Source organism: Dryobates pubescens, chromosome 22, assembly GCF_014839835.1.
Source record: "Dryobates pubescens isolate bDryPub1 chromosome 22, bDryPub1.pri, whole genome shotgun sequence".
In the NCBI taxonomy this organism is placed as follows: Eukaryota; Metazoa; Chordata; class Aves; order Piciformes; family Picidae; genus Dryobates; species Dryobates pubescens.
Genome location: NC_071633.1, coordinates 10,680,001 through 10,704,443, shown reverse-complemented (window position 1 = coordinate 10,704,443; position 24,443 = coordinate 10,680,001). Strand labels below are relative to the sequence as shown.

General features: G+C 38.6%; 1 protein-coding gene across 6 annotated transcripts in view; it reads right to left on the bottom strand.

The window, feature by feature from the left end:
* Window positions 1–3,715: 3,715 nt before the first annotated feature.
* Window positions 3,716–24,443, bottom strand: part of DENND5A (DENN domain containing 5A) — a 49,559-nt gene continuing 28,831 nt past the window's right edge. For 2 of the 6 annotated variants that reach the window (XM_054171518.1, XM_054171519.1), the window contains 17 exons: window positions 24,106–24,256; window positions 23,414–23,507; window positions 21,648–21,755; window positions 20,594–20,725; window positions 19,409–19,561; window positions 18,488–18,592; window positions 16,209–16,293; window positions 15,132–15,216; window positions 14,141–14,269; window positions 11,975–12,096; window positions 9,987–10,132; window positions 9,367–9,485; window positions 8,010–8,191; window positions 7,068–7,150; window positions 6,093–6,216; window positions 4,998–5,166; window positions 3,716–3,935 (listed from right to left, as the gene is read on the bottom strand). In XM_054171518.1, the coding sequence (XP_054027493.1) occupies window positions 3,752–3,935; window positions 4,998–5,166; window positions 6,093–6,216; window positions 7,068–7,150; window positions 8,010–8,191; window positions 9,367–9,485; window positions 9,987–10,132; window positions 11,975–12,096; window positions 14,141–14,269; window positions 15,132–15,216; window positions 16,209–16,293; window positions 18,488–18,592; window positions 19,409–19,561; window positions 20,594–20,725; window positions 21,648–21,755; window positions 23,414–23,507; window positions 24,106–24,256 (2,171 nt within the window). In that variant the 3' untranslated portion in view covers window positions 3,716–3,751. The remainder of the gene's footprint in view (window positions 3,936–4,997; window positions 5,167–6,092; window positions 6,217–7,067; window positions 7,151–8,009; window positions 8,192–9,366; window positions 9,486–9,986; window positions 10,133–11,974; window positions 12,097–14,140; window positions 14,270–15,131; window positions 15,217–16,208; window positions 16,294–18,487; window positions 18,593–19,408; window positions 19,562–20,593; window positions 20,726–21,647; window positions 21,756–23,413; window positions 23,508–24,105; window positions 24,257–24,443) is intronic. The other 4 variants (XM_054171523.1, XM_054171524.1, XM_054171520.1 and 1 more) reach the window with 3 other exon arrangements.

The window sequence follows — 24,443 nt, the reverse complement described above, 5'->3', positions numbered from 1 at the left end:
GAAAACAGTACCTGGTTTTGCCATTATAATGTAAACTTCAACACCTACCCATTAAAAAACCAAGCCAGAGATTTCCCCTTGTACTAAAATATATAGTTTATAAGGTATTGATGCTTCATCTTAGTTTAACAGCCATCCTCTAGGTATAAAATAAAGAGCTACAAAGATGTGAAGTACGTGTACAGTATCTTCAAGTATTTTCAAGTATCCTATGGTAACTTGCACTACAGACAAAAATCATTCGACAATATACAGAAAAAGTTAACTCTGAATAGTTTCACTGCAGAAATCTTAACATATTCATGAATTCAAAACACATTAAAAATAATGGATCATCCAGCTAGTAGGTTTCCTTTGAACAAGCTGAAAAACAGTCTTCATAATGGAAAAAGTTGTGGAATAGTCTGCAGTCCATGAGTATGTTTTCAGCCACAGAATGACAGATGGTTAGGTTTATGGCAGGTAAAGGTGCTTTTTTAATATAAACTTATCATCATAGTATTTCATTATAATTTAATCAAGTTGTATTAATTTGCAATTTCTTTTTGTATAAAGTATCATTGTATGAACTCTTGACAGCATTATCAGAAGTGCCTAAATAGTTGACAGGCGATAGCCTGGGTTGTTTCCTCAAACCAGGTTATCAGCCCATAAAAGTTTGGCCAATTTAGCACTATATAATTACTGTATTGTACAGCTACTTAATTTTTGTCATTTTATTTCTCTCTACAGAACGTGTGTGTGCTGTTAAAAAAAATAAAAATATCTTTTCCCATTAACTGTTACCAAAAAAAACCCCAACAAAACAGCAGAGCCACATTAACCTGCACCTCCCAAACCTGCTCCCATCTTTTAGAAAAGTGACAGGAAAAATAGGTTACAATTGCATTATTCTTTGGTTCATTTCTGAACTGCAAATGCAATGCAAGTTTTAAAAAGGGAGAAGGATTTTACAAAGCTCTAGTTCGAGTGCAAGATGATGACTACGCCATTTGTTTTTATGCAGAACCATTCAGTTCAGCAGGCAGGTAGGGAAGGAGCAAATGCTGGATCCCAACACTACTCTATGGAACTGATCCTACATCAGTGAAAGAAGTAGGTCAGTTTGTGGGAATACTGAAGAGTAGTAGGGATTATGGCTGCTACTACAGATTGAATTGTCCTTTGAAATGCCAGCCAAGTATCTCCCCAAAATCTTAGCATAGGCTATGATATAGCTATATTAAATATCTGAGTCTTCCATGGTGGCCCTTTGGGTCCAATAAAATCAAGACCTTTTCTGCTCCATTTCAGAACCTTCCACTGCTGCTTCAGTAGAGCAAACCCCTCCAGACTTGAAAATCCATAGCAAAAAATGCTTTGAAACGTAATAGGATTAAGCAGAGACCCCTTGAGAAACAAGGAGGAAGGGTCCACTGCAAAGTGGTCTTGCCTGTGAAATTCAAGTAACTGAGGAGCTGGGAAGATGACCTCTACAGCTTACTTCTGCATCTGGACAGATAGCACACAGGATGCTGTCAGTAATGGACAGATTCATTCTCAAGTTTTAGGCAAAGAACCCACCACTTGGCAATAAGCAAATGCCAGCCTACATTTATCCCAGGTATCACCAATTGCCATGAAGCCAAAAAGATCCACACCAAAGCAAGCCATTAAACCAATGGTATCGTGCCACACTAGGTGAACTTGTGTAATCCTGCTTTCTTACATAGACGTATTCCTTGTGAAATCCACAGGCCTAGTAAAGTCATCTTAAATATAGCTGAAAGCATTGTAAAACTTTTTCTTTCTTGCTATTATTAATACATAAACAAGCAATTTGGGGCAAGCACATAAAGATTATTCCATCATATTAAGTAGAATACATTAAATTCTTAGAATAAAGTACATCTGTTTTATTTTTCCCCTTCCAAAGCTGGAAAGAAAACAACAAAACCAAACCTGCACCCACAAAATAATTTTGTGAAATGCTCTTGTACACTCCAGACTGGGAAAGAATTCACATCCATGCAGCATGAGGAGTGGCTTGGACATTGCCCTTGCACCTTCCTAATGCTACTGTGAAATCAAGAAAGAATCTTGCTCTTGTAAGTAGTGACAAAGGAACTTCTCAGTTTAATAATGAAATAAATAGGACAAAAGTAAAAATAGTCAAAAATTTAATACATGTGCTACACTTAAATTATGGAAATCAAACTGTAAGATGTGACTAAGTTGCAGGTAAAGAAAAGGTGCTACAACATTGTACGAACTGAAAAACTTGGACTCTGCTTCTCAACAGAAGACAATACTGAGAAAGTTTATACAGTGGAGACCTCTTAAATACATAGCCCTGAATTCTGTACAGTAATTTGTGATGCTGGTAAATCAGCCTGTTCTTCAGTCACATATTCATTTCAAGGAGATTTTTATCAGAGGATTCAAATGAACAGAGGTGTCATTAGGCATCTGCCAAGTTCTAGATCTCTAATAAATGAGGCTTTCGAAATGTTTGTATTTTATTGTTGAAGAAGACTAAAGCTTTCTCTGCCAAAAACAAAAGCATCCCAAATGAGGCAGTCTGTGGCAACAGGATCCAAGTCATATTAATTCAGAAGGAAAAGAGGAAAAAAACCCTTACTACTCACTGTCTTTTCAGCAAAATTAAGAAATGCCAGTATTTGTTAGTAAGGTATACCATTATTATTATTTTGTGGGGATATAAACATTTTTGCTTAGTCATCTGGCTCTTGGGGAAATCATGTCCCTCTATTAGTAGTTAAATAGAATTACCAGCAGCTACCATACACCTTAACTTCAAAAGGCTGGTTCAAATGGAAACATTTTGGTGTTATGAACAATTATTCCAGGTTTTTCATTTAAGTGGGCTGCACTGTAAATTCTGAACTGCAACATAATATAGCCAGTTCTATGATAGAAGAGGTTGGGTTTTTTTAAAGGCAACTTAAGAAACCACAATAATAGGTTAAATAAATAAGAAACATCAGTTAAAAAACACGCTTAATTTCTCCTGTGCAATTACGTACCAATATGAAAAATATTACTTCGATCTCTGCACATTTCATGGTTCAGTCTCCTGGATTTCACTAAAAATAATACTGACAACAAAAGTAAAGGAAAAAAATAATTTGTTGACAAATCAGTGCTTTGGAGCTCTTAAAAAAAAAAAAAAAGCACAGGTCAGATTTGTAGTTCCCTTGCAGCAAAACATGACCCAATACGTTAAAAATCAAACGTTGGTAATAATGTTAATATATAAAATATTAGTTTAAAAACTATAGAATGACCTTGTCAGCAGAAATGGAGTGTATACACTGGGGTCTATGACATACAGCATATCTGAAGGCAAGTTCACAGAATGCTGAAAGGCTCACTGCACATTTTCTATGGCAAGGAAACACTGCAGCTTTAAAATAAGCTGCACAATACTCATCTCTATTTCTTTCACATGAAAGTGTGTAAAAAGCAAATCAGCAAATAAACTCTAAAATAGATTTATACCAAAATCCTCTTTTTTACATTGAGTTTACAGCTTCTATCCATTTGCCTGTACTATTTTTGGAGTTTCCTTCAAGAAAAGTCGAAGTTGCATTTTAGGGCCATGAACAAGTTCACAATACAGTGTACTGGCAGACAGAACGTTTGCATACTAAAGAAATCCATTCCTTGTTGCTTTTTTCTTTCCTTTTTTTGTTTGTTTGTTGGGTTGTTTTTTAATAAGATAGGGTTTTTTTTTCTGTGGAACAAGAGGTCAAATATCGATTCCTTTGACAAGAGATGCCTCCAGCGTGATGTTGAACTCCTGCAAGGTCTGCAGCACTCGAATCAAAGAATTCACAAGAGTATGATCCTTAATCAGTGCTACATCTTCATACATCTGTGCTGTAATCGGGCAGTCGGCAAGCAGGGCGATCCAGTGATGCAAAAGGTGGTCTCTGACAAAGCAGACATTTGTAAATAAAGACAAAACCAAGTTAATTTCTTATTTTCACTGACACGATTTTTATTCTTTGACTTCTAAACAGGCCTACCATTTTCTTTGTATATAAGACAGGGAAGAGAGAGTAACTGTCTGTGGAATTTGTTTAGGTAGGGAGCATTTATGAGAGAGACATTTCCATGCCTTCCACCCCTTCACACCAAAAGATGGTTCCCGGGAGGCCTGGCAGGCCCAAGCAGGCCCAAAGTCACTAGCCTGCTCCACTGCCTTTGTGTCAAGAGGCTTCTAAGACGGTCTCAGCTTCCCTCCTATCCAGCTCCTACAATAAATAGGTGGAGGGTAGAGAATTCACCCAAGTCATTAACTGGAGAGGTCTCATTGATGGATGATTTTCTGGTTTTATCTTCCAACCTTGCTAGCTGTACATGAGATGGAAGCTGTTCACACTAGCCTACTACCTTTACAGAATCACATAATATATCTGGTTGGAAAGATCTCAAAGATCATCCAGTCCAACCTTCAACCGAGTACTGAAGGGTCAACACTCAACCCTGATCCTGAGCACCAGGTCCACACACACTGCTTGAACACCCCCAAGGATGGTGATTCCACCACTGCCCTGGGCAGACAATTCTAATGGTTGACAACCCTTTTAGGGAAGAAGTATTTCCTAAACATCCCCTGGCACAGCTTGTAAGCATTTCCTCTAATCCTGTTGCTTGTCATCAAGGAGAAGAGGCTGTTCCCCCCTCACTTCAACCTCCCTTCAGGTAGTTGTAGAGAGTGATGAGGTCTCCCCTCAGCCTCCTCTTCTCCAGACTCTTTTGATTCACCTGATCAGTTCTTTGGGATACTCAATTTTGCATCTTAGATTTCCCACTCTGCACATCCCTAACAACTCAGTCAGAGCATGGCTCACTTTATCCTTCCCTTAGTTACATCAAAGAACTTAATAAGTAACAACCTGGCAATTGTGTGGCTTCGTCTTACTAACATGCAAAGGCCTTTGCATTTTATTAAAATATCAGTAATGTTAATAAAGACATTTTTTCTGTACCTGGCTCCAAGACACACTAGCATCTGAAACTTGCCATCCTTCCCAATGTTTCTAGGAGTGTTGTTGATAGCAGTGATAAAGCGACAGAAATTCCTGGCCCTTGTCTGCCAGTTCTCTTCTGGGACCATCTCGTTCTGCTCAAGGGTCTCATAGTATGTTTGTGCTTTTTCTTAAAAGAATGGTGGGAGATAATGAAGTTTCATCAGTGCATACCACAGGCCTAAAACACCTGAAATGTCATTCTGTGCTTGGAACATAATGATTAGCTACTATGATCTTCAAATTCGGATGATTAAGTTTAGTACCACCTCAGTGTAATGCTTTTCCCATAAGAATGGTTAGAAATCCAAAGCTATCCAATGCTCATGCTAGACTGTTGGCAAATCAGGATGAATGTCTCTGTCATGGAAAGGACAATCAAAGCTGGAAAGTCTAGATTCAAAGCTCATCCATACATTTTGTGGATGATTATGTTTAGGCACTATTTTTTCAATTGATTAAGTCCTGTGTTCCACATGTATTAAACTGGGATTCCACCTCCTTCCCTCTGAAAAATACTGAGGAGGAAAGTGATGTCTAAGGACCTATTCACTGAAATACTGTTACAATAATTCCTTCTCTAAGAGTTGTGTACTCAGTTGATTTTCAGAAAAATGTCAAAGGATCCAGACCATCATGTGAAGAAATATGTGCTTGTGAGCCCTTTATTACAACATCCAGTAAGTACCACTGGCACTAGATCCACCTGTTGCACTTTGTAAGGCAACTCAACCTCTTCAAAGTGTGACTTACTGCTTTCAGTGCACTCAATTAAGAACAAGGTTCCTATATGTCAATTCACCAACTCACAAGAAAATTTGTTTTACACTATTACTGCTAGAAGGATAAAGTCCAGCTGCTGTATTAAGTACAGCATCAGCTTTGGCAGAAGATGGATGAGCCTCTCAACAGTATGAGGAGATAAGAGCTCTTGCAGCAATTCAACTGCCTCCAAGCAATATGCTGCTCACACCAGCTGAGACACTGGCCATGATAAGGAACATGGATGGGAATATTTCAAGCAAATGGGTTTTGGTATGTCTTTGTCTCACTTACCTAAAAAGTCCCAAATAAAGACGTTTTTGAACAGTCTGGGTGATTTAAATCCATGCTGAAACACTTGCTCAAGAGCTGAAACAAGTCCACTTTCTCCACACAGCAACAGTGTCAGACTGCCTCTCTGTCAAGCACACACAGAAAGCACACACTCTGTATCAGTTTGGGATACATAATTCTTGTATCTATTGCATCTATTAACTGAAACCACTTTCTAAACAACAGATGCCCAAAGTTACTCTCTACTATCAACTGTGGCCCTTGACAGGATGGTCTGGTTCTTGAAAGTCCTGAGCACTCAAAAATGTATTGACCTCTCTAAGAATGAGGGTGAAGAAAGAAGTTCCAGAGCCCTGTCATCATTAAATGAGGCTAAGAGATCATGAGCAGATTTTACCTGCAATAATGACCAACTTTACCAAAAAATATTTTCTTTTACTAAGTAAGAAAGACCATTGTAGCAGATGCCTCAGAATGTTTTACTTACTAACAAAAACAACACTTACTGCCATTTTTAAACCTAAAAACCCAACCAACCAACCAACCAAACAAACAAAAACAACAACAACAAAAAAAAACACAACACATTTTTCTTTAGAACACAATGGTAAAATCTATTTTGCAAAATCAGTGAATGACCACCTGAGATTGTGTAAATGCAAACACCTAGCTGGTAATTACCAGACAGGATTATACTGTATATTAATTTGTCACACTGTGACAGTTAATCCAGAACAAACTAAACAGGAGGCAATACTCTTGGTAGAATTTTAGTATTTAACAGAATGCTCCAGCTAGCAGCAAAACTGAGGTACTTGAGGAAGTTTCAACAGTGTAGTCTCAGTATCTCATTTTTGCTCTGCTTCAGTAAATTTCAAACAACTGGCTGTTCATTCAGTTATCTCTGTTATCTGTTCTCCAATGCTCATTAACAGGAGTTTTAAGAGAGGAACTACACAGACAACAGCTTCTCACCTCTTTCTCTGGTTTGTGGAAATGCTTGACAATACCATTGACAGCTTCACCAATAGCTTCTTGTATTTGACCAGTATTTAACTCTGCAAAATAAAAAAATATATCCACTCACTCAGTAACAGCTTTAGAAATAGTACCTGTGCATAAGAGATAAAGCATAACACAAACACACAAAAAATGGAGCATGAACCAGTATAGCTCATGATGTTACTGAAAAGGTGCTTGACTGTGGGCAACAGAAATCCAATTCTATGTTTATTCACTGTGGAGGAGGTAGAAACTGAGATATTTTGGGTTTGTATCAAAGTTAACATTCTAGTGTTTCAACACAACAGGTGGAAAGGGTTTTTACATGTTATGTAAATTTTCAGACCAGGGCCCACAGCTAAGAAAAAGAGCTGTGCTTTGATTAGGACCACCAAATCTGAGCATCCTGGAAATACTGCCTTTGATAGTTTCACTGTAAGCCCAAGCATGCTTGGGAACAAAGTAACTACCTGATTTATCAGGAGTAAGAAAGTCCAAATACACTGATCTAGACTGAAGTCTGAAGTCCATGAACAGAAACCATTAGCAAGCTTTTTCATCCATGTGCGATAGATACAGCCAGGGCAGCAAATTTCTACCTTCCTCCATAGCATTCATGCCACAATTGAAGGACAAGAATACAGAAAACACCACTAGGGCAAATGAGACCTGGACTAGGAGTCCAGAGATATCTTTATTCCACCTTTGGAGATTTTTAGAACTAGAAGAACAGGCTGCTCAGGATAGTAATTCAGAAATTAGCTGGACTTTTGAGTGGGGGGTTGGGCTGAGTTTCACAGGTCCTCTCCAAGCTACTGTTCTAACATATAAGGAAAACTACAGTTCTGTTTGCAAGCAGCTTTCCTCATGCAATGAAGCATAACAATACAAGTCAAAACATCCTACACCACTCACTTGGCTTATTGTTTGGTGAAATAGTGACAAATCTTCTGATCATGCTTGGTGACTGCTGCAAAGGAGGTGTTCGGCACTGCCGCTCATCCGCCTCAGTGTGGGAAGTCAGCAACTCTCCAACCAGGATCCTCTCTAAGCTACCATCATCCATTCCCTTTCCAAGCCACCTCCCACAGGGAAACCTAAGAACAAAAGGAGATACCTTGATCAGGTCCTTCAATCCACACTCAATTCCATGCCAAAGAGTTCCAACTACAGTTGCATAAAGCTCACATTCTTCTAGTACAGTTCTTAGAAATAGTTCACTTATCTAGCAACAAACAGCAAAGTCCTGGCGTTAGCTTCTGCCAGCAGAGGGAGCAAAAAGCAAAATAGCATTTCAGTTCCAGATTTGTGCCTAATGCTGCACTAGACGATCTCCAAAGCAGTGGCATATTTTGTCTTGCATCCTGCATGTAGCACATGATTTAAAGGCTGCAGGGGAAGACCCACAACACTCTAGATGGGTGGTGAAATACACCTTTGTCTTCACTGAATAGGTTAAGTAGCGGGCCAGTCACAAAATAAAAACAAAACAACAAAACCCTAAACATACACTGACATTCCAAAGCACCAATACTTCTCTTGAAACCCAGCTATTACATCAGACACTAGAAAGCACACGTGCTCATTTGCTCATTATTGCTTTCTATGAATCAATGCTGATGTCAGCTTAATCAGCTTAATCAGAAAGATGAACAGCATCCAAAAATAGAATCTTGCCCTTTCATTTAATTACAAACTGGTATGGAAAACTGAGTGGACTCACCTGCCAATTTGTCACCAACATGCACCTAACAGTTTCTCTATCAAAAAAATAGGGCAAACTATGCTGTACCTAACATAAATAAATTGAACTCTTGCTGTAAATTTCATTTCTTTACCTTCACTATGCAAACACAGGCTTCTAGCACTCATAAGCCCTTATGTTCCAACTTGTGTCTAATGGTCCCTCTCCCTCTAGAATACCTAGAGTATTCCGGCTTAATATAAAATACCACTCATATGTGGTAAGTAGCAAACTCTAACTTGCTATTTCTTCCCTGGGCTCAAAGCAGGTTCTTTTTAAGATGCATAATTCATCTTTCTACCCATGTTTTGAGGCCAGACACAAGCATTTGCAAACTGAAAATTCTGTTTAATTTTGTAAGAATCACAATGTGTTTCATGCCAGAAGCCAAATGGTATTTTTATGCCTTCAGGTAGCAGCAGCTGTTGAGTCCCAGAAGATAAGACCTTTCTAATCAAACAAGCCCTACTGTGCCAGCTCCTCACGAAATTCTACTTACCCAACATGAAATGTCAGGATGATACTTACTTGTAAGTATGCCCTGTTATTTCATTTCTGACCATAACATATTCCACTAGCCACTTGGCATACAGCCCTGAATTATCATGTCCTATTTGCACTGTGGTCAGTTTTCCCAGGTTCTGGCACTGCAAATTAAACAAAGAGTTTGTCAGAGTAAATAGAAAGATAGCAGCATGTGAGAGGAGTAAACTATTAGAGAACATGATCAGAGAGAGAATCAGAAATGTGATTCTCCTCTTCTGACTGTATGATGGATTCTGGGCTTGCTTTGTTTTGTTAAATACCATTTTGATCAGCAGGGAGAACATCAGTTACATTTTACCCAGGGAGTGTGCATACAGAAAAATCAGAGCAGAATCATTTTCTTGTTTGCAACAGAAGAGCGTACGACACGTCCCAGCATCACAGCAAAAAGGTGTAACATAGAGACTCCTGTCCATCCTTGCACTAAGGGTTTGTCAGTCATTTTTCTCTGCACATTGTTAAATATAGATTACATTTGTATAGGCACAGGAAATACTTGTGACTATCCACATAAAGATATTAAATATATGGCAAGGTGGTAGAGCAAGTGGAGAAATTAAGACTGAACACACAGAGCACTTTTTGTATCAATCAATACAAACCTCAAAAGTCATTTCTAATATATTTCTGGGAACCTGCAGGACTCCTGTTTCACCCAGTTCGCCCGAGATACAGATCCAAGGATTGGCTGTAAACATTGAGCCACCAAGTTTCTTGCTAGGAACAATCAATATATGGTATGGTATCACTGCAAACACAAAAAGAAATAACACTTCAAAACTGAAGGATAAGGAGGATAACCTCTTTAATGAAGAGAGGGGGAAAGATAGTCATAAAACAATACAGCAGTCCCATGAAATGTTAACATCAGAGCTGCTATTTAACCATGCTAACACTTGCACATTAAGCACTGATTGACAGTCAGGAAGCGTACACATAGCTGCCATTAAGAAGCAGAGCTGGTAGCAAAACACTGTGAAGTGAAAAAATGAGTGGTATAATGCCTTTACATGGGTATGCTAACTTCATTTACCAGCCTCAAAACACATCATTAAGACAGTTACTTGCCCCCACCTTAGAGACAAGGCAGCAAAGAGAATATCCATGTTATCCAGGACTGCATTGTAGCGCAGCAAGCAGCTCAATGCTCAGCTCCTATCTTCCTGCTTCCTGTGTGCATGTATGCACGCTACACAAGCAACATCAATTCCTGTTCAATTACTAATGGAAGTCTTTGCTTGCAGCAGCATCTACCACTGCGGATGAACAAATGCAGTGCAAATACATTATAGTGCTGCAAGGTTCTGCATACCATGCTACTCTTAGTTATGCTAACTCTAAGCCTTCTTGATTTTAAAAAGAACAAACAACTTTTTCCTCTCTTAACTTGCACCACACATGCTCAAACACTTTCTGGTCTCCCAGCTTACCAGTGACTAATTCAACATAGTAGCACCTGAATCACAACCCCTTCTCTGACTCATGAAGCATGTGCTCCTGAGGAAATGCATCTGCTCTTCAATTGCCTGGCATTTTATGCGTGGCCCCCTATTATCCAAACTTTTATAACAAAATCCAATTAGCTGAATGGTCATTGTGCTTCTTGGCGATCTGCCCTTCTTTTATAGGGCATAAATGGATTACAGTTAGGGCTTTTCAGCTAAAGCGTTTAATACATTTCCTCCTCAACGACTCCTCAGCTGTCCATGCCCTCAAGAAAGCACTTGGAGGTTGGATTTTCTTAAAAGCTTGATGATTGCAGCATTTAAAAATGAATTAAAATGTTTGACCTTTTTATTTTCCGTGCTGATAATCTTAAAGTAAGTGACAACTTAACTGCACCCAGCAAGCCAGGTTTTGGCATTGTCCAGAACTTGCCCACCACAAGACCAAAACCTTGCTTTGTCTTTCATACACACAAATGCACTCTCGTCATCATACCATCAAGGGTAGCTCCTACCATGGGGCCGCAGGGGTCCTTTCACACACCACCCCCAGTTTTATAAGCCTTGCTAAAAATCTCCCCTTGTTCTGCCATACTAATGAGGTCTTGTGGTTGCAGGCACACAAAATGCATGAAAACTCTTAACACATCTAAGCATCAGAAACACCAGGTAAAAAGTTTTTCTAGGACATCTTTTTTTTTTAAATAAGTGGAAGGGGGAAGTACTTCAATGTGGTGCAGAGTTTTGATGCAGTCTTCAAGGGACTTTTCATTGTCACCCCAAACTCCAACATAGGCATGTGGCAAAGTAGGTTGAGCATATAAAGGTTTTTTGTTTTCTTTCAAATTCCTAGCATATGTTAATATTCTTACCTTGATAATGAACAGCCTGTACTGTTCTTGCTAGTATGATACAAACAAGGCCACTACGAAACATTGAGAACTCTCTCCCAACTAAAAGGATTAAAGCTAGTGACACAAAGATGGACACTACTGCCCACCAGAGAGGATCACAGCATGCAGGGAAGGGTATCAGGAAGAAAGCAGAACAACAACATTCAGGCATGTTGCTCAGAGCTGTTTAGAATTTTGGATAAGACTCAACAAAATCTGGAGATCAGCATTCCAGGGAAAGCAAATACTTACAGATTGTTGTGAAAACGTTGGTAAAGCAAAAGTAATCAACGGCATTGAAGGACAGGAGATGATACAAGAATTGTTCCTTCTCATCATCACAGCGGAGGAATGCGTAACGCTTGTAGAGCTTTCTGAGAAAGCAAAACAAATAATCTGTCATAGTAACAAGATGCTATCAGTGAAGGGTTTTCTATTGTGCATATCTATTTGGTAGACTATAAAGAATGTGCAAGCAATTACAAATGATAAGTGCTACTGGTAGAGCCAACAGTATTTAATGTGCCAAGATCTGTCGACAATCTGCAAGTCTGAGGTCTCCCAAGTACATCAGTCCAATACTTCATTTTATTTTCCACACCTTGAAATCAAGGTTTGGGGTGATTTGAAAGTCTCCTCCTACCCAAAAATACCCTAAAAGAATTCCCTAGAAAAAAATTCTCTGACTTCTTTTGGCCATGTAAAATAAGAGAACTGAAGTAAAGAATGCTGACACAGCCATGGATAGCTTGCTCCTGCCAGGAGGGCATCCTGACAACTCCCCTCAATTTCAGATATCAATTACAAACAAGTCAGCAAGTGACTTATAAGCCAGAAATTTGTGAAACAAATCAATAATGACTAACACACAAATATACTCTCAACTTACACAATAAACATAACACTAGGGATTGACAGGAAACGTTCAATGGAAATAAAGATACTGAGCCTTAAATGAACATAACCTGCCCATAGCCACAAGAGCAGCAAACCCACAAGGGCCTCACAGGTGACCATGTCCAAGTTTCATTTGAACAAATGTAAACCACATATTTATAGACAGTCTGTCCACAAGGGTATGTGCTGTCCTGCCTTTCCAATGCTTAACATTTCTGTTTACTTATGCACATAGAGGTCTCAGGGGAGTGAATCTATGTGATTTCCTTCCATTCCTTAATGTGAGTCCTTTTGCAGACTAGAAAGAAACCAAACATGTTTCTGGCTTTCATTTCTTAGCAAATACCAAGTAAAGAGAATAGGTTAATTAAAATATCTAACAGTTGCTTTAAAAAGTCATGTTAACCCTAAAATGGCACAAACTGCACAATCACTTTTAGTACCTCACTGGACTTGTTTAAACCCATACTGCCTAGAACACCCTTCTTCAAGTCAGGTATCTAAATATGCAGCACAAAACACACAGGGTCACTTTCATTTAAAACATATTTTTCCTGCTGTCTCACTCTGAAAGAATCAGAATCTGTCTGACAGTGCATTGGTCAGTGTTAAGAGAGTTGGGTTTTTTCCCCTTTGGGGCTGTGGGGTGGAGTGCAGTGCTGTGTGGAAAGTCCTCTCACAGCATTTGTTCTGCATAGGACAAGCACTGCTAAATTTAACCTGATCTGGACTGTTGACTTCACTGTAGAAGCTTAACCTTAATTTAGAGGTACAGGTAGATTTATTAGCTGTCCTCACTCTGTCCTTCAGATGATTTCCCTTGCTCACTGTTGAAAGGCGACAGCTTCATCAGAAAGTCCAACATAATTCACTACAAGTCAAACCTCAAATAATTAGCAGATATTTGACTATTACAAAAGCAATTCACCGTACATTCTTAAGCAGGCTATAAATGTAAAACCTTTACTGTGTAGGAGAGGACAAACAAAGTTGAGACTGTCAGTTTGATCTAGAGATGTGGACAATCACACTCTGAAACGTTTAGATGAAAAATTTCAAAGCATTACCAGATCTCATCTTATGCTTATTGCCCCAAAATGAGGTGCAAGAACTGATCATCACAGCCTTCCTATCCACCATCAAGATACTGCATGGACACCATTCATCCACTCTCTTCAAAATCAACTTCCAGGGTGGCTTATCTACATTATTTCACACAATACTGGAAGGAGTTACAAGAACAGCTCAAATTTGGAGACAGAAACACATCTGGAGGCACCTCAAAGTCGCAGACAGTCTATGCTGACAGAACTGATTCTATATCTGAAGAATACCAGCATTGACTCATACCCAAACAGCTCATACACTGCTAGAGAGACACACTTGGAAGGCTAGCTTGTTCTATTCCTTTTGCACACTGTTAAGCAGAGGGAAGAAGAGGCAATTCCAAGTTTTTTTTTAAATCAAACAACTGAACAGGTTAAAATTTTAAAAAATTTTGCCCAAGATAAACCATCTTACTTTGTGAGCTCATGATCTGAAAGTAGCTGTTTTAGATGCCTAGAGAGCAACTTCTTTTCCATAGAGAGACGAACCCAGGCTCTGGCCTTGCCCACATCTGTTTTGATCTCACTAATGTTCTGGATATGCCTGGAGGAAAAAAAATAAAAAAGAAAAAGAAAAAAAAAGTGAGAGTTCTTTTGAACCAGGCTAGGCTGAAGAAGAAATTCTGCCAAGAATGCAAAACATCAGGCAACCTACTGGAAAAAAGACATGATCACCTTACTATTCATCACTACTTAAATTCCTTGCATATCTAGCTCAAAAAGACTATAAGTCTGAAAAGGAAGCATCTGCAAAGCAGTGCCCTCTTTACAAAATTCCAAACCAGGCCCGTTGCCTCACATGACTTTAGAACCATTCTGGACATTAACACTGCAATATTTATGGCTGAATTGTTTGGAAAATTAAATACTGTCTATGCATGCTCACTAGTATTTTGGGGTTTTTTGCATGTAAGACACAAACAATATATTTTTAAAGGATAAGTTTGTCCCTTGAAAATCCTTCATTCACTCCTCCCTATTGGAAAAAAAATAGATATTGGCAGGAAAAAGGAGTGAAGAAAATCCTTTCAGAATTAACTTAGAAATTCTGCATATTGGGTTTTTTTATGTTGTGAAAAGGAAGTATTGAGTGGAAGTTAGTTTTATTCAAACTACAGTACTCAAGATCAGATAAACTCATTAGATCAGACAAGTTCTTTAAACTGCTTTCTTCACGGAGAAGCAAGAATAAGCTCAGAGCTACACAGCCAACTTAGCGATGACTGGCAAAACACAAGCCACACACCTTCCTGTGGAAATAAAATGGTACAGAATACTTTAAAAAGATGAAAACTGTGTCAGGGTATTTTATAAGCTAATAGCTGTGACAAAATAAAATCTCTTCAGTATGAAACACGCTTTTCTAAAGGTCAGTGAAAAACCTGGTTTTAATAGTTTAAACTCACCTCATATCCTGGACGAGAGAGATTCTAAGAGGTGACATAGCTGGACTGGTATCAGACTTTCTCCTTTCTGAATCAAGAAGTATTCCTAGATTCAGAAGAACAGAATCTCTCGTTAGTGGAAATCCACACAAAGATTTTAAAAATCAATATTAAAAGGTGAATTAGCACCAACTTGCACTCTGTGTTATTGATGACACACTGCTTTGTGAAGATATTCTGACCTATTTCCAAATCAAATGACAGGAAAATCTAATGTGCTACACAGATGGTTATGCACAGCAGCACACTCTGAGTATTACCACGTTTATGAGCTTACATTCATCTGAAATTGCTATGACATCAAATGCCTTAATACTTGATTAGTGTAGGTCTTATTTTCTAAAGACTACACTATTTTTTTCCTAGGTAGTAAAACTGGCACTGTTGACACCAGAAAACAGCGTTGGATGTGTTTCTCAGTACACCACACATCATATGATTAACTAATCTATCACTCTGCATGCTCTTGTAACACTATGTTTAAAACCAGCACATTCTGGATTTTTTTAAGCAATATTATTACTCTTTCAAATTTTACTCCAGAATTATGTTGTACATTAAATCAGTTCCTGCCCCTCAATCTCAAGTTAGAAAGCACAAAAATGATGGTTACTTCTATCTGATATGCAAAAACACTATAAACCAAGTGGTATTCATGAGACCTTAGTATTTTACAAATCTTTGGTTTTGATTGTTTGCAGGTCCTTGTGCTTGTATATAAAAAAAGCAAAAACAAAAGGCCACCCACTGCCTCCCTCAAATCTACTGTTCTCTCCAAAGGCCCCCATCTACACAAGAAATAGAGCTTAAATATCACATCAATAACCTTAGAAAGAGATTAGTTGTCAGATACTAGATCCAAACAAGTTTATTTTTCACAATACACCAGGTCCCTATTATTTTTGTAGCAGATAGAACACTTGACTATTCGAAGTGAAGACTATTTCCAAGTAAACCATTTCTATATGGTGCAAATCTGCAGGCAGCTCTTACTCATAGTTTTTTTTATCACCTTCTTCCAGTGAAAGCCAATCTCACCTGAGGTACTGAAGCTGCCTGATGTAGTTTTTCTCTGTCTGTTTTCTAGGTAGTGTAACAGATGAGACCACAAAGCAGACTTTCCCTAAAAATAAAAATAAAAAAAATAGTTAAAGAAATCACCATCAGCTAAAAAAAAGTGTAAATCATGACTGAAAGTATCAGCCATAACAAAAACTTGCTTTAACTATGTTTCTCCCTACGAAGTCACTGGTAAAAACGAAAATGAGACACAAACTGAAGGTGCTTGGGAGCTGTAAAGACATTGAGAAAGAAAAACAAGAATTGAACTACTGGGATCTAAGGATTCTGGTAACAGGAAAAAAGTCACTTAAAGTTTATTTCTCATAGTTCACTAACATGACAGTAAAACATTTGAAAGTTTGTAAAGCACTATGTCTGGGCTGTAACCTGTAACTAGCTGTCTTCCCTCCCCACCTCTCCAGCAGTGAAATGGTAAGAGACAACAGAGTCAGCTTGAGCAAACCATCTTATAAACCAAGATCAAGTCTTCCACACCTGTTCCCTTCAGGGTTAATTCAGGGCAACCCGATGCATGCGGTCAATTTTTAGAACTTCAAAAGATCTCCTTCAGTTTCACCAGGCAAAGGATTTGAATAATCACCAACACACTCAGACAACCCCAAACACAAGCAGGACAATGAAAGCTTATCTGCAAGAATACTCCAGCTCTACAGATTATAAAACCAACTTAAAGCAGTATTTAGGCCAAGATAGAGCTATCAAATGATGTTGAAAGGTGCACCTTGCTAATTATGTTGCTTTCTTACACTTTTGGTGGCTTAAAGTAGAGTGTGAGGAAATATTTTGCTGGCAAACCAAAAAGATTCTTGTATTCATGCCACAATATTTTGCATGATAAACCAAAATATTACAAAGCCACGGAAAGGTAGCAGTAGTTGAACAGGGTCTCTCCACTACATAATTGGAATTATTTACAGAAGGAATTAATTATCATTACTTATCATCTTCCTAAATTATTGTATTAATTTGAAATCCCAGTAAAGATTTACCAATTCTGCATTTCAGAAAAGCAGTCCTATCATAAACCCATATTTTTATTTACAGCTTTGGGCAGAAACAAACCATGACTGTAAAGCAACCATTGTCAGTTCAGGACTATCAGTGTCATCTTCCTAGAGGTACAGTAATTATGGTTCAATTCTGAAACTGTTTTGTTTGTTTGTTTTTAAAAATAACTTCAAAATCTCTAAACACTACAGTCCTACAGCTCACTACAGCCAACACAAAGAACTAATGACCATGAGTGATTATTCCAGAAGTGGTATGCCTTCAGAAGATAAAACAGTCTCTGTAACATCTGTGTTGAGAGAGATCTATTAAAAATACGCATTCAGCGGTGAAGATATAAAAAAGTCCAGAGAAGCCCAGTGCCTCATGTATGCACCTGACCAATCCAACAAGGAAAGCCAAAATTGCAAGTCTTACAAAAACACAGAAAGAATGAAAAACAGCAACCAGGGAACAGTTACATCTGAAGTAGCATTTCTCTCAATAAACACACACATGCACACACAGTCTACTGTTCAGCAACCAGCTGCGGTGGCAAGGAGAACTGCCATGGATCATAAAAAGCAGCAAAGAAAGGATCCTGCAGCAAATAGATGTCAACAAACATGATGAATGTAAGAACTCATGCAGTATAATCTTCCCACTTCCTTTACTCTCCTTTAACTTCACCAAATAGCAATGATGGCGCAAGCTACATCTACAAAGGAAAGCAAGACAGCCTAAGGAAAGCGGTGGGACAGAGAACAGGCAAGGGAATAACCAAGGGCTTCTGAAAGTTCTAACTAGTTCAGTCATTACACCCTACATCCCACAGCTCTCCTGCATTGCTCTGTGGGCAAAGGAAGGTCTGGATTCACTTTACGTGTGGTAGCTAATATAGGACTATCAGGGTTCATTAGCAGGGAGGAGGTAAAAGTAGGGATTGGTGGAAGGAAAGCCATCCTCATTACTATGGTCAATTGAGAAAGAAGAGTATTCCTTGGCTCATTATTGAAAAATAAAATAAAATCAATGTATAAACCAGCAAGCTTTTACATATTTAATAAAGGCCAGAGCACAGAGAGAATTGCTAATGCTGGCCTTTTCTTTTTTTTCTTTAAAGCTGTGGATCATAATATGAGAGGCACTGTACTTCCTCCATCAGGCCTCTAGTATATTCCACCACTCTATTTATTCCACCATTCAGCACTGTTTGCCAGCATCTGCAATCAATCCAAAGCATTAACCTTATGTAGGGTTGGCCGTCTGGTGGTCTGAAAGGCCCAAATCTGAGTTGAAGCAGAGTATACTGATGCTCTGTCTTCTAAGACGAAAGCAGTACAGCTTCTATCCTAAGTAATATACAAGAGGGAAGGGAGAGAATCACATGATAAATCTTCACATAGAGAACTGCTATATAGTTTGAGGAGAGCAGATTTACACGCTGATGCTTGGGTGCTGGGAACAAAGACACCGAATTACAGTTGTCTGGATTGCATACAATTATTCTGCACATTCTTTCAAAAAGAGAGCTCTAATTCTCACTGTCCTCACTATTCCTTTATACAAAGGAGAAGGAAATTATAAAAGCCTTCCAAATTCCATCCAGTCCCACAGCTGAGTCCAAACAGTTATTAATTTCCTATGAAAACCAACAACTCTAACTATTGATCGTTTCAGTGTCACTCAACTCTCCCTACATCATTCAGGAAGAATCAAAATAGCAAGAGCTTTACTCTTAAAAACTAAATTATCCTTCATGAAAACCCATACTATATCCCACCAACAGCACCTTTTGTATATGCTGCCTTACAGACTATGCAACTTCATTAACAGAAGTAGTAAGAATACAGAAATAGTGTTACTTACCATCCTATTAAAAAAACACCACAACCACAAACCAAAACAAAATCCCAGTTTAAACTAAAAGAAAGTTTTCCAAGAAGTCATCTGTGGAACACATCTACACATGCACTTGCTAACACCCCAGAGCAAAAAGTGGAGACAGACAGGGGAGCAGTAATTGACCTGAAGAAGGCCGGGGTACACACACAAGTATTTAAACATGTCTGTACACACACACAGAGTATCCTCTGAAAGCAGAGAGGAAGAGCATAACATGACTCTTACAGTGTGTTCTGCAACATAAAGGAATATGTGTTGCTCACCTGTTTGACTTGCAGGCCATGACTCCATATCCTTTCTAAGAGGTCACACAGGCTGGCTATCAGGGTATTCTCTTCCACACCTGTGATATTCACTTCACCATGACCTAGCTCCACAGCTTCTCGACCCATCTTTTCAACCAACATCCTCTTGGTCTCAAAAAAGACAAGGCAAGAGGGAATTAATTCTTTCCACAGAAACTTCCAAGATCACTTACACCTTCTGAATAACCAACAAGGAACACATGACAGCAACGGTCTGGCAGGGTAACTGTGTGGATGCAGTCTTTCTGAAGCTAGTCCGCTGCATTTCTTTTATCCCTGTTTTGCAAGCCATCACAGCACATGGATCACTTTGCAGCCTCTTCTGTCTTTCTAACACGGAACTTGTAAATGGGCACATAGGCCTCCACACAGAAACCCCAAAGAAAAGGGCAAGACACATACTGACAACCTAGAGGCATAGCAGCAAAGCCCTGCAGCACAGGTTGTGGGTGCTTTTGAAACCTGGTGAGTGCTGTATGGGGAGCAGTACGCTATGTTTACTGCCTCCCCAGGGGCATGAATGTGCACAAGTGCTTCTGAGTAGCAGGGGGATAGATCATTCCTGTAAGACTCCATCCTGTCAGACAGGTATTTGCATTTAAACCAAACCCATTATGGAGTGCATCTCTTGAGTTTTCTGATGAACTACACCCTCCTAAAATGTGCACAATTTCGTACTGATCAACAAAGCTCTCACCAACTCTTAAAGTACAGTTTTCCAGTCACATTATATTCATCACAGAGCTATTTGGAGGGAAAAATTACTAGGGAATCACTTCTGCCCATCTCTTACATATTTTTTCATCTTGTTGCTATTCTAGAGTAGTTCTCAAATGAGCAATACTCCCTTAGGCACCTTACTGCAATCTTAATTGAGATGAAGAACTACAGGTTAGTCTCCAGTTTATTCTCCTCCTCACCTGGTCTGGTAATTGCTCTAACTGCACTCTCCAGAGCTGAACACACATAGTGAAATTCTAAATACATTATCTCTTCCTGAAATTCTCATTACCATGCAAAAACCTTTATGAGGACAAAATGGAAACAGGTAGCAGAACAGGGGAATTCAAACACATTTGGCACGAAATGGTCCATAAAAGATGGATAAGAGATGCCAGAGAACAGAATTCTTCTCCGGATTACCTTATTTCGGCATTCCTTCAACAAGCCTTCTACAAACTTCCAGTTTGTTTGTGCAATTACGGATGGAGAGAGGTTAGACAGCTTGGGCTGCCGAATAGTGCTGCCCAGATTTCTGGCTTCTTGGATATACTTCTATATTGGGGTAGAAAATTGACACACAGATAAAAGTGTGAGATCATTTTGCCAAGCAAAAAGGGTAAACATCCTCCTTATAACCCACCCCTGTGCAACAAGGAGGAAAGGATCACATCCTCTCTCAAAAAAAGCATCTAGCATACTGGACTGAGACACTTCAGGTACTATTTCACTGGAGGTCAAACCTCCAGTTACATTGTCTGTCTAGAATTAGAACACACATTGCTGAATAATGAAAACAGGGTTATTTAGATGGCTAGAGATACAATTACTCCCACTGCCACTGAGGATTGTCCTGTTATATTTTCATATAAAGCATACATCTGTCATAAATAACTAGACCAAGACTACTCAGATGGCAGATTGGTTAACATGGGAACTACAAAAAACCTCAATTTTACAACATCTGACATCTGTGCTATGCCCTGCATTCCTGCACATCTCCTTTTTCTTACCCACCCTCCCAGTCTCTCAGCAAGCAGCTGCAAAATGCTGCAGCTCTCACTTGAGAGCCATCTCTTTCAAGTATAATCTTGCTCAAAAATGCAGCTTTTCTGCTCCTGTTACTGCCATGAAGGAGTCATAAGAATAATGTGACAAATATTTTGACAGCCAAGTGATCACAGATTTGTTAGGGTACAGCTAACTGTTAGTGATAAAGTCCTGTACAAGCATTGACAGAACACACAGAATTAGTACCTATTTTAGGCTATCAGGTAACTTCCCTGTCTTACACTGAAATAAGGACCAACTGGAAAGTCAGTGAACAGACAGATTTGTCAAATGTGGTATGATCTTAGCAAAGAAGGGAAACCACACCTTCTCCATCAGCCTTGCACTAAAGAGGTATGACACAGACATTAAATTATGCATCTTTATCCAGAACTACGATTACAGTTTAATTGTGCATTGGACATACCAGATAATGCTCTGACACAGATTTTATAGAGGGCATGAAGGGCCAATCATGCTGGTCCCAGTCTAAACATAACTGCAACTGAAGCTCTGACATGGAAAAATCCAGGTGCTGGCACGACAAGTTGGTAGCAAAAAGCCAAGCAGATCATGTAAAGTGAAAGTGGTAAGCACACATGAAGTAATAAAAGCAAGCATGCAAAACAGAAAAGGGAAAGAGTGAAGACATAATACAATGCAGAACTCCCAAGCATTCAACATAAATTCACAAGTAATGAAACTGAAAGTAAAAAAAAGAAAAGATGGTGTTCAATCCTTGAACTGGTGTAAACTCAGAAATTATTTGCCTTATGTGACAGAATAACTGCTACAGGATAATAAACTTGTGAAGAGTCAGTTAAAAAAAAGAAAAGAAAAAAAGCAAACAAATAGCCCCAGAGACTAGAGACAGAATTTTGCATTTGTAATTACCTCACTGATTTCTCAGATGTTTACATGTGCCAAATGTAATTGTTAAAAGGTTACAAATCAGCTATTCTTCACTTCTGTTACTTCTAAGTAAAAAGCATTTCAGAGTTATCTGAGCATATGGAACATGTCAGAGCCCCAAAATTACTCCTAGGTGCTTTTATTACATAGACATTCTCCTGTTACATGGTTATGGACAACATAGAAGACACTATTCTACTTGAACAGAATTTTACAAACCAATATGAAAATTCTGGAAATGAGGACACTGGAAAAGCAATTAAACTTATCCCTACCATAAAAGAATGAACTGGATAAAGATACTTGAACATGACAACACTATCCTAACAAATGGAAGAATACTTCAAAATTCCAAATGAAGCCTTTCTGAAGGTATTTAACAAGCAAGAGAGTATTGTCTCCAATAAACAACATACCTTTAAACAAAAGTACAGGTTTGGGTTTACTAAATAAATTTAAAAATAATTCTGACACTTTAAAACATACTATTCCTGGAATTCCTCATAAATCAACAGTTGATGTAACAGGTTGCTGTCTGTATCATATGAATCACAACTGTACTGTAAATAGTTCACATCACCCAGATCTTTCAAAATCCCTTCACTACAAAGAGTAACTGTCAGCTGTAGAAGCACTGTGAGAGAAGATTAGTTCAGAAGGTGGGTAAATCAGCATCAAACTGTGCTGTGTAAAAACAAGCAGACACAAACCTGACAATATGGGTGGGGCTCACCCACTTTATCAGGAGGTTGTTATTTTGCCACCTTAAGACCTCTTTTATGGTCTACAGAAGAAAAATAGGCAACTCCTAAAGGCAATGCTCCTGATCTTAGGATGAAAATAATCATTCTTTAGAAGCAGTTATCTTTTCTTCATCAAATATACAAAAGAAACACAGTGTGACTAAGTTATTTAGAGATAGGAAATAGATGGCTAAAAATTGTTCAGATTGATTCCCCACAAATACACCCTCTGTTGTTTTTTGTTTAAAAAAACAAACTTTTAAAAGTATGAGATGACATTTTCAGGGAACTCTCCTATACATTGGAGGAAACAACTTTGTCCTGCGAGGAGGCAAAAAATGGCATAACTCTTGGAATAAGCAAACCAAGTGTCTTGCGTCTGCTACGGACCAGGAACTTCATTTGTATGAAATACACGTAAGGAAGAGCAGAGTTGAATGACAAGTAACTGTCTAGATATTTCATAGGGGTTATAGAGAATTATTTAGGTAATTAGCTAAAAATAGTAATCAGATCTCTATAGTTGAACTACTTTCACCTCTCTCTGATCATTGTCAAGACGCAGATGCTCTGTGTGTTGCTTCTGTCTGTCCTTCCGCCTCCACTGTGCAGGAGCATTTCTCTTTGTCCACCTACAGACAGGGGAATATTACTAAGCAAATGTCAAGAGTCAGGTGAAGAGCAGAAGCAATGGGGGAAATAAGGAGATTCTTCTTATTGTCTACTAAACACGTTGACATCAATTACATCTGACAAAGTGCAGAAGGAAACACACACAAATAACCTCTGTAGAAGAATCCAAGACATTTGCTTTGTATTTTTCTATTCTTTCGTGATATCCAGTAACAACTGAAACTCTTTGCCTGATTCTCTGAAGTTTTTGTAAAAAGATATCCTAAAATACTTGGTAGCTCTTAACTGAGACCCAATAAGGAGAACTGCTCCTGCCGAGAAGTACATCACTGTAAAAGTAATACCTCAAACATAAGAAGGCACTTTTAAAGCAAATTAAGTCAATTTGCTTCTGGAAGTCTAGATTTTGAAAAGATTTTAAAAGGGGGGGAAAAAATCAAGTCACAACAAAAACAAACACTCCACAAGCAACCCACATCACCTGATTTGTTCTCACTTTAAAAAGAGAGATACTGAAACTGCTTTCTAGTATCTCTGCTTTAGTACCATTCTATAGATGTTGCCAAGATCCAGTACCTGTTGTCCTAGCTTACTCACTTGTTGCTTGCTGGTCCAGTGGATAAAACATCAGACTGAAGTCTGGGAAAAAATCCAAGCTCGTACTTCCCTTGTCCAATTTTCATGTCCAGCAAGTGTGGGTGGACTGCAGTGTGATCTATTTTTGCTAGCCTTAACTCAATGGATTTCTCTGAAATAAACAACAAAACAACCTTCTTGCTGTTTGTTTTTGTGGGGTTTTTTAAGGCATCTATGAATCTATAATCACACATCCTTAGCTGAAAGGGGATCTCAAATTTAAGAGTCTTACTGAACCCAACAGGTACACTAATACAAGAGTGTATTAAACTTGAAAGAACTACCACCAAAAAGATCTT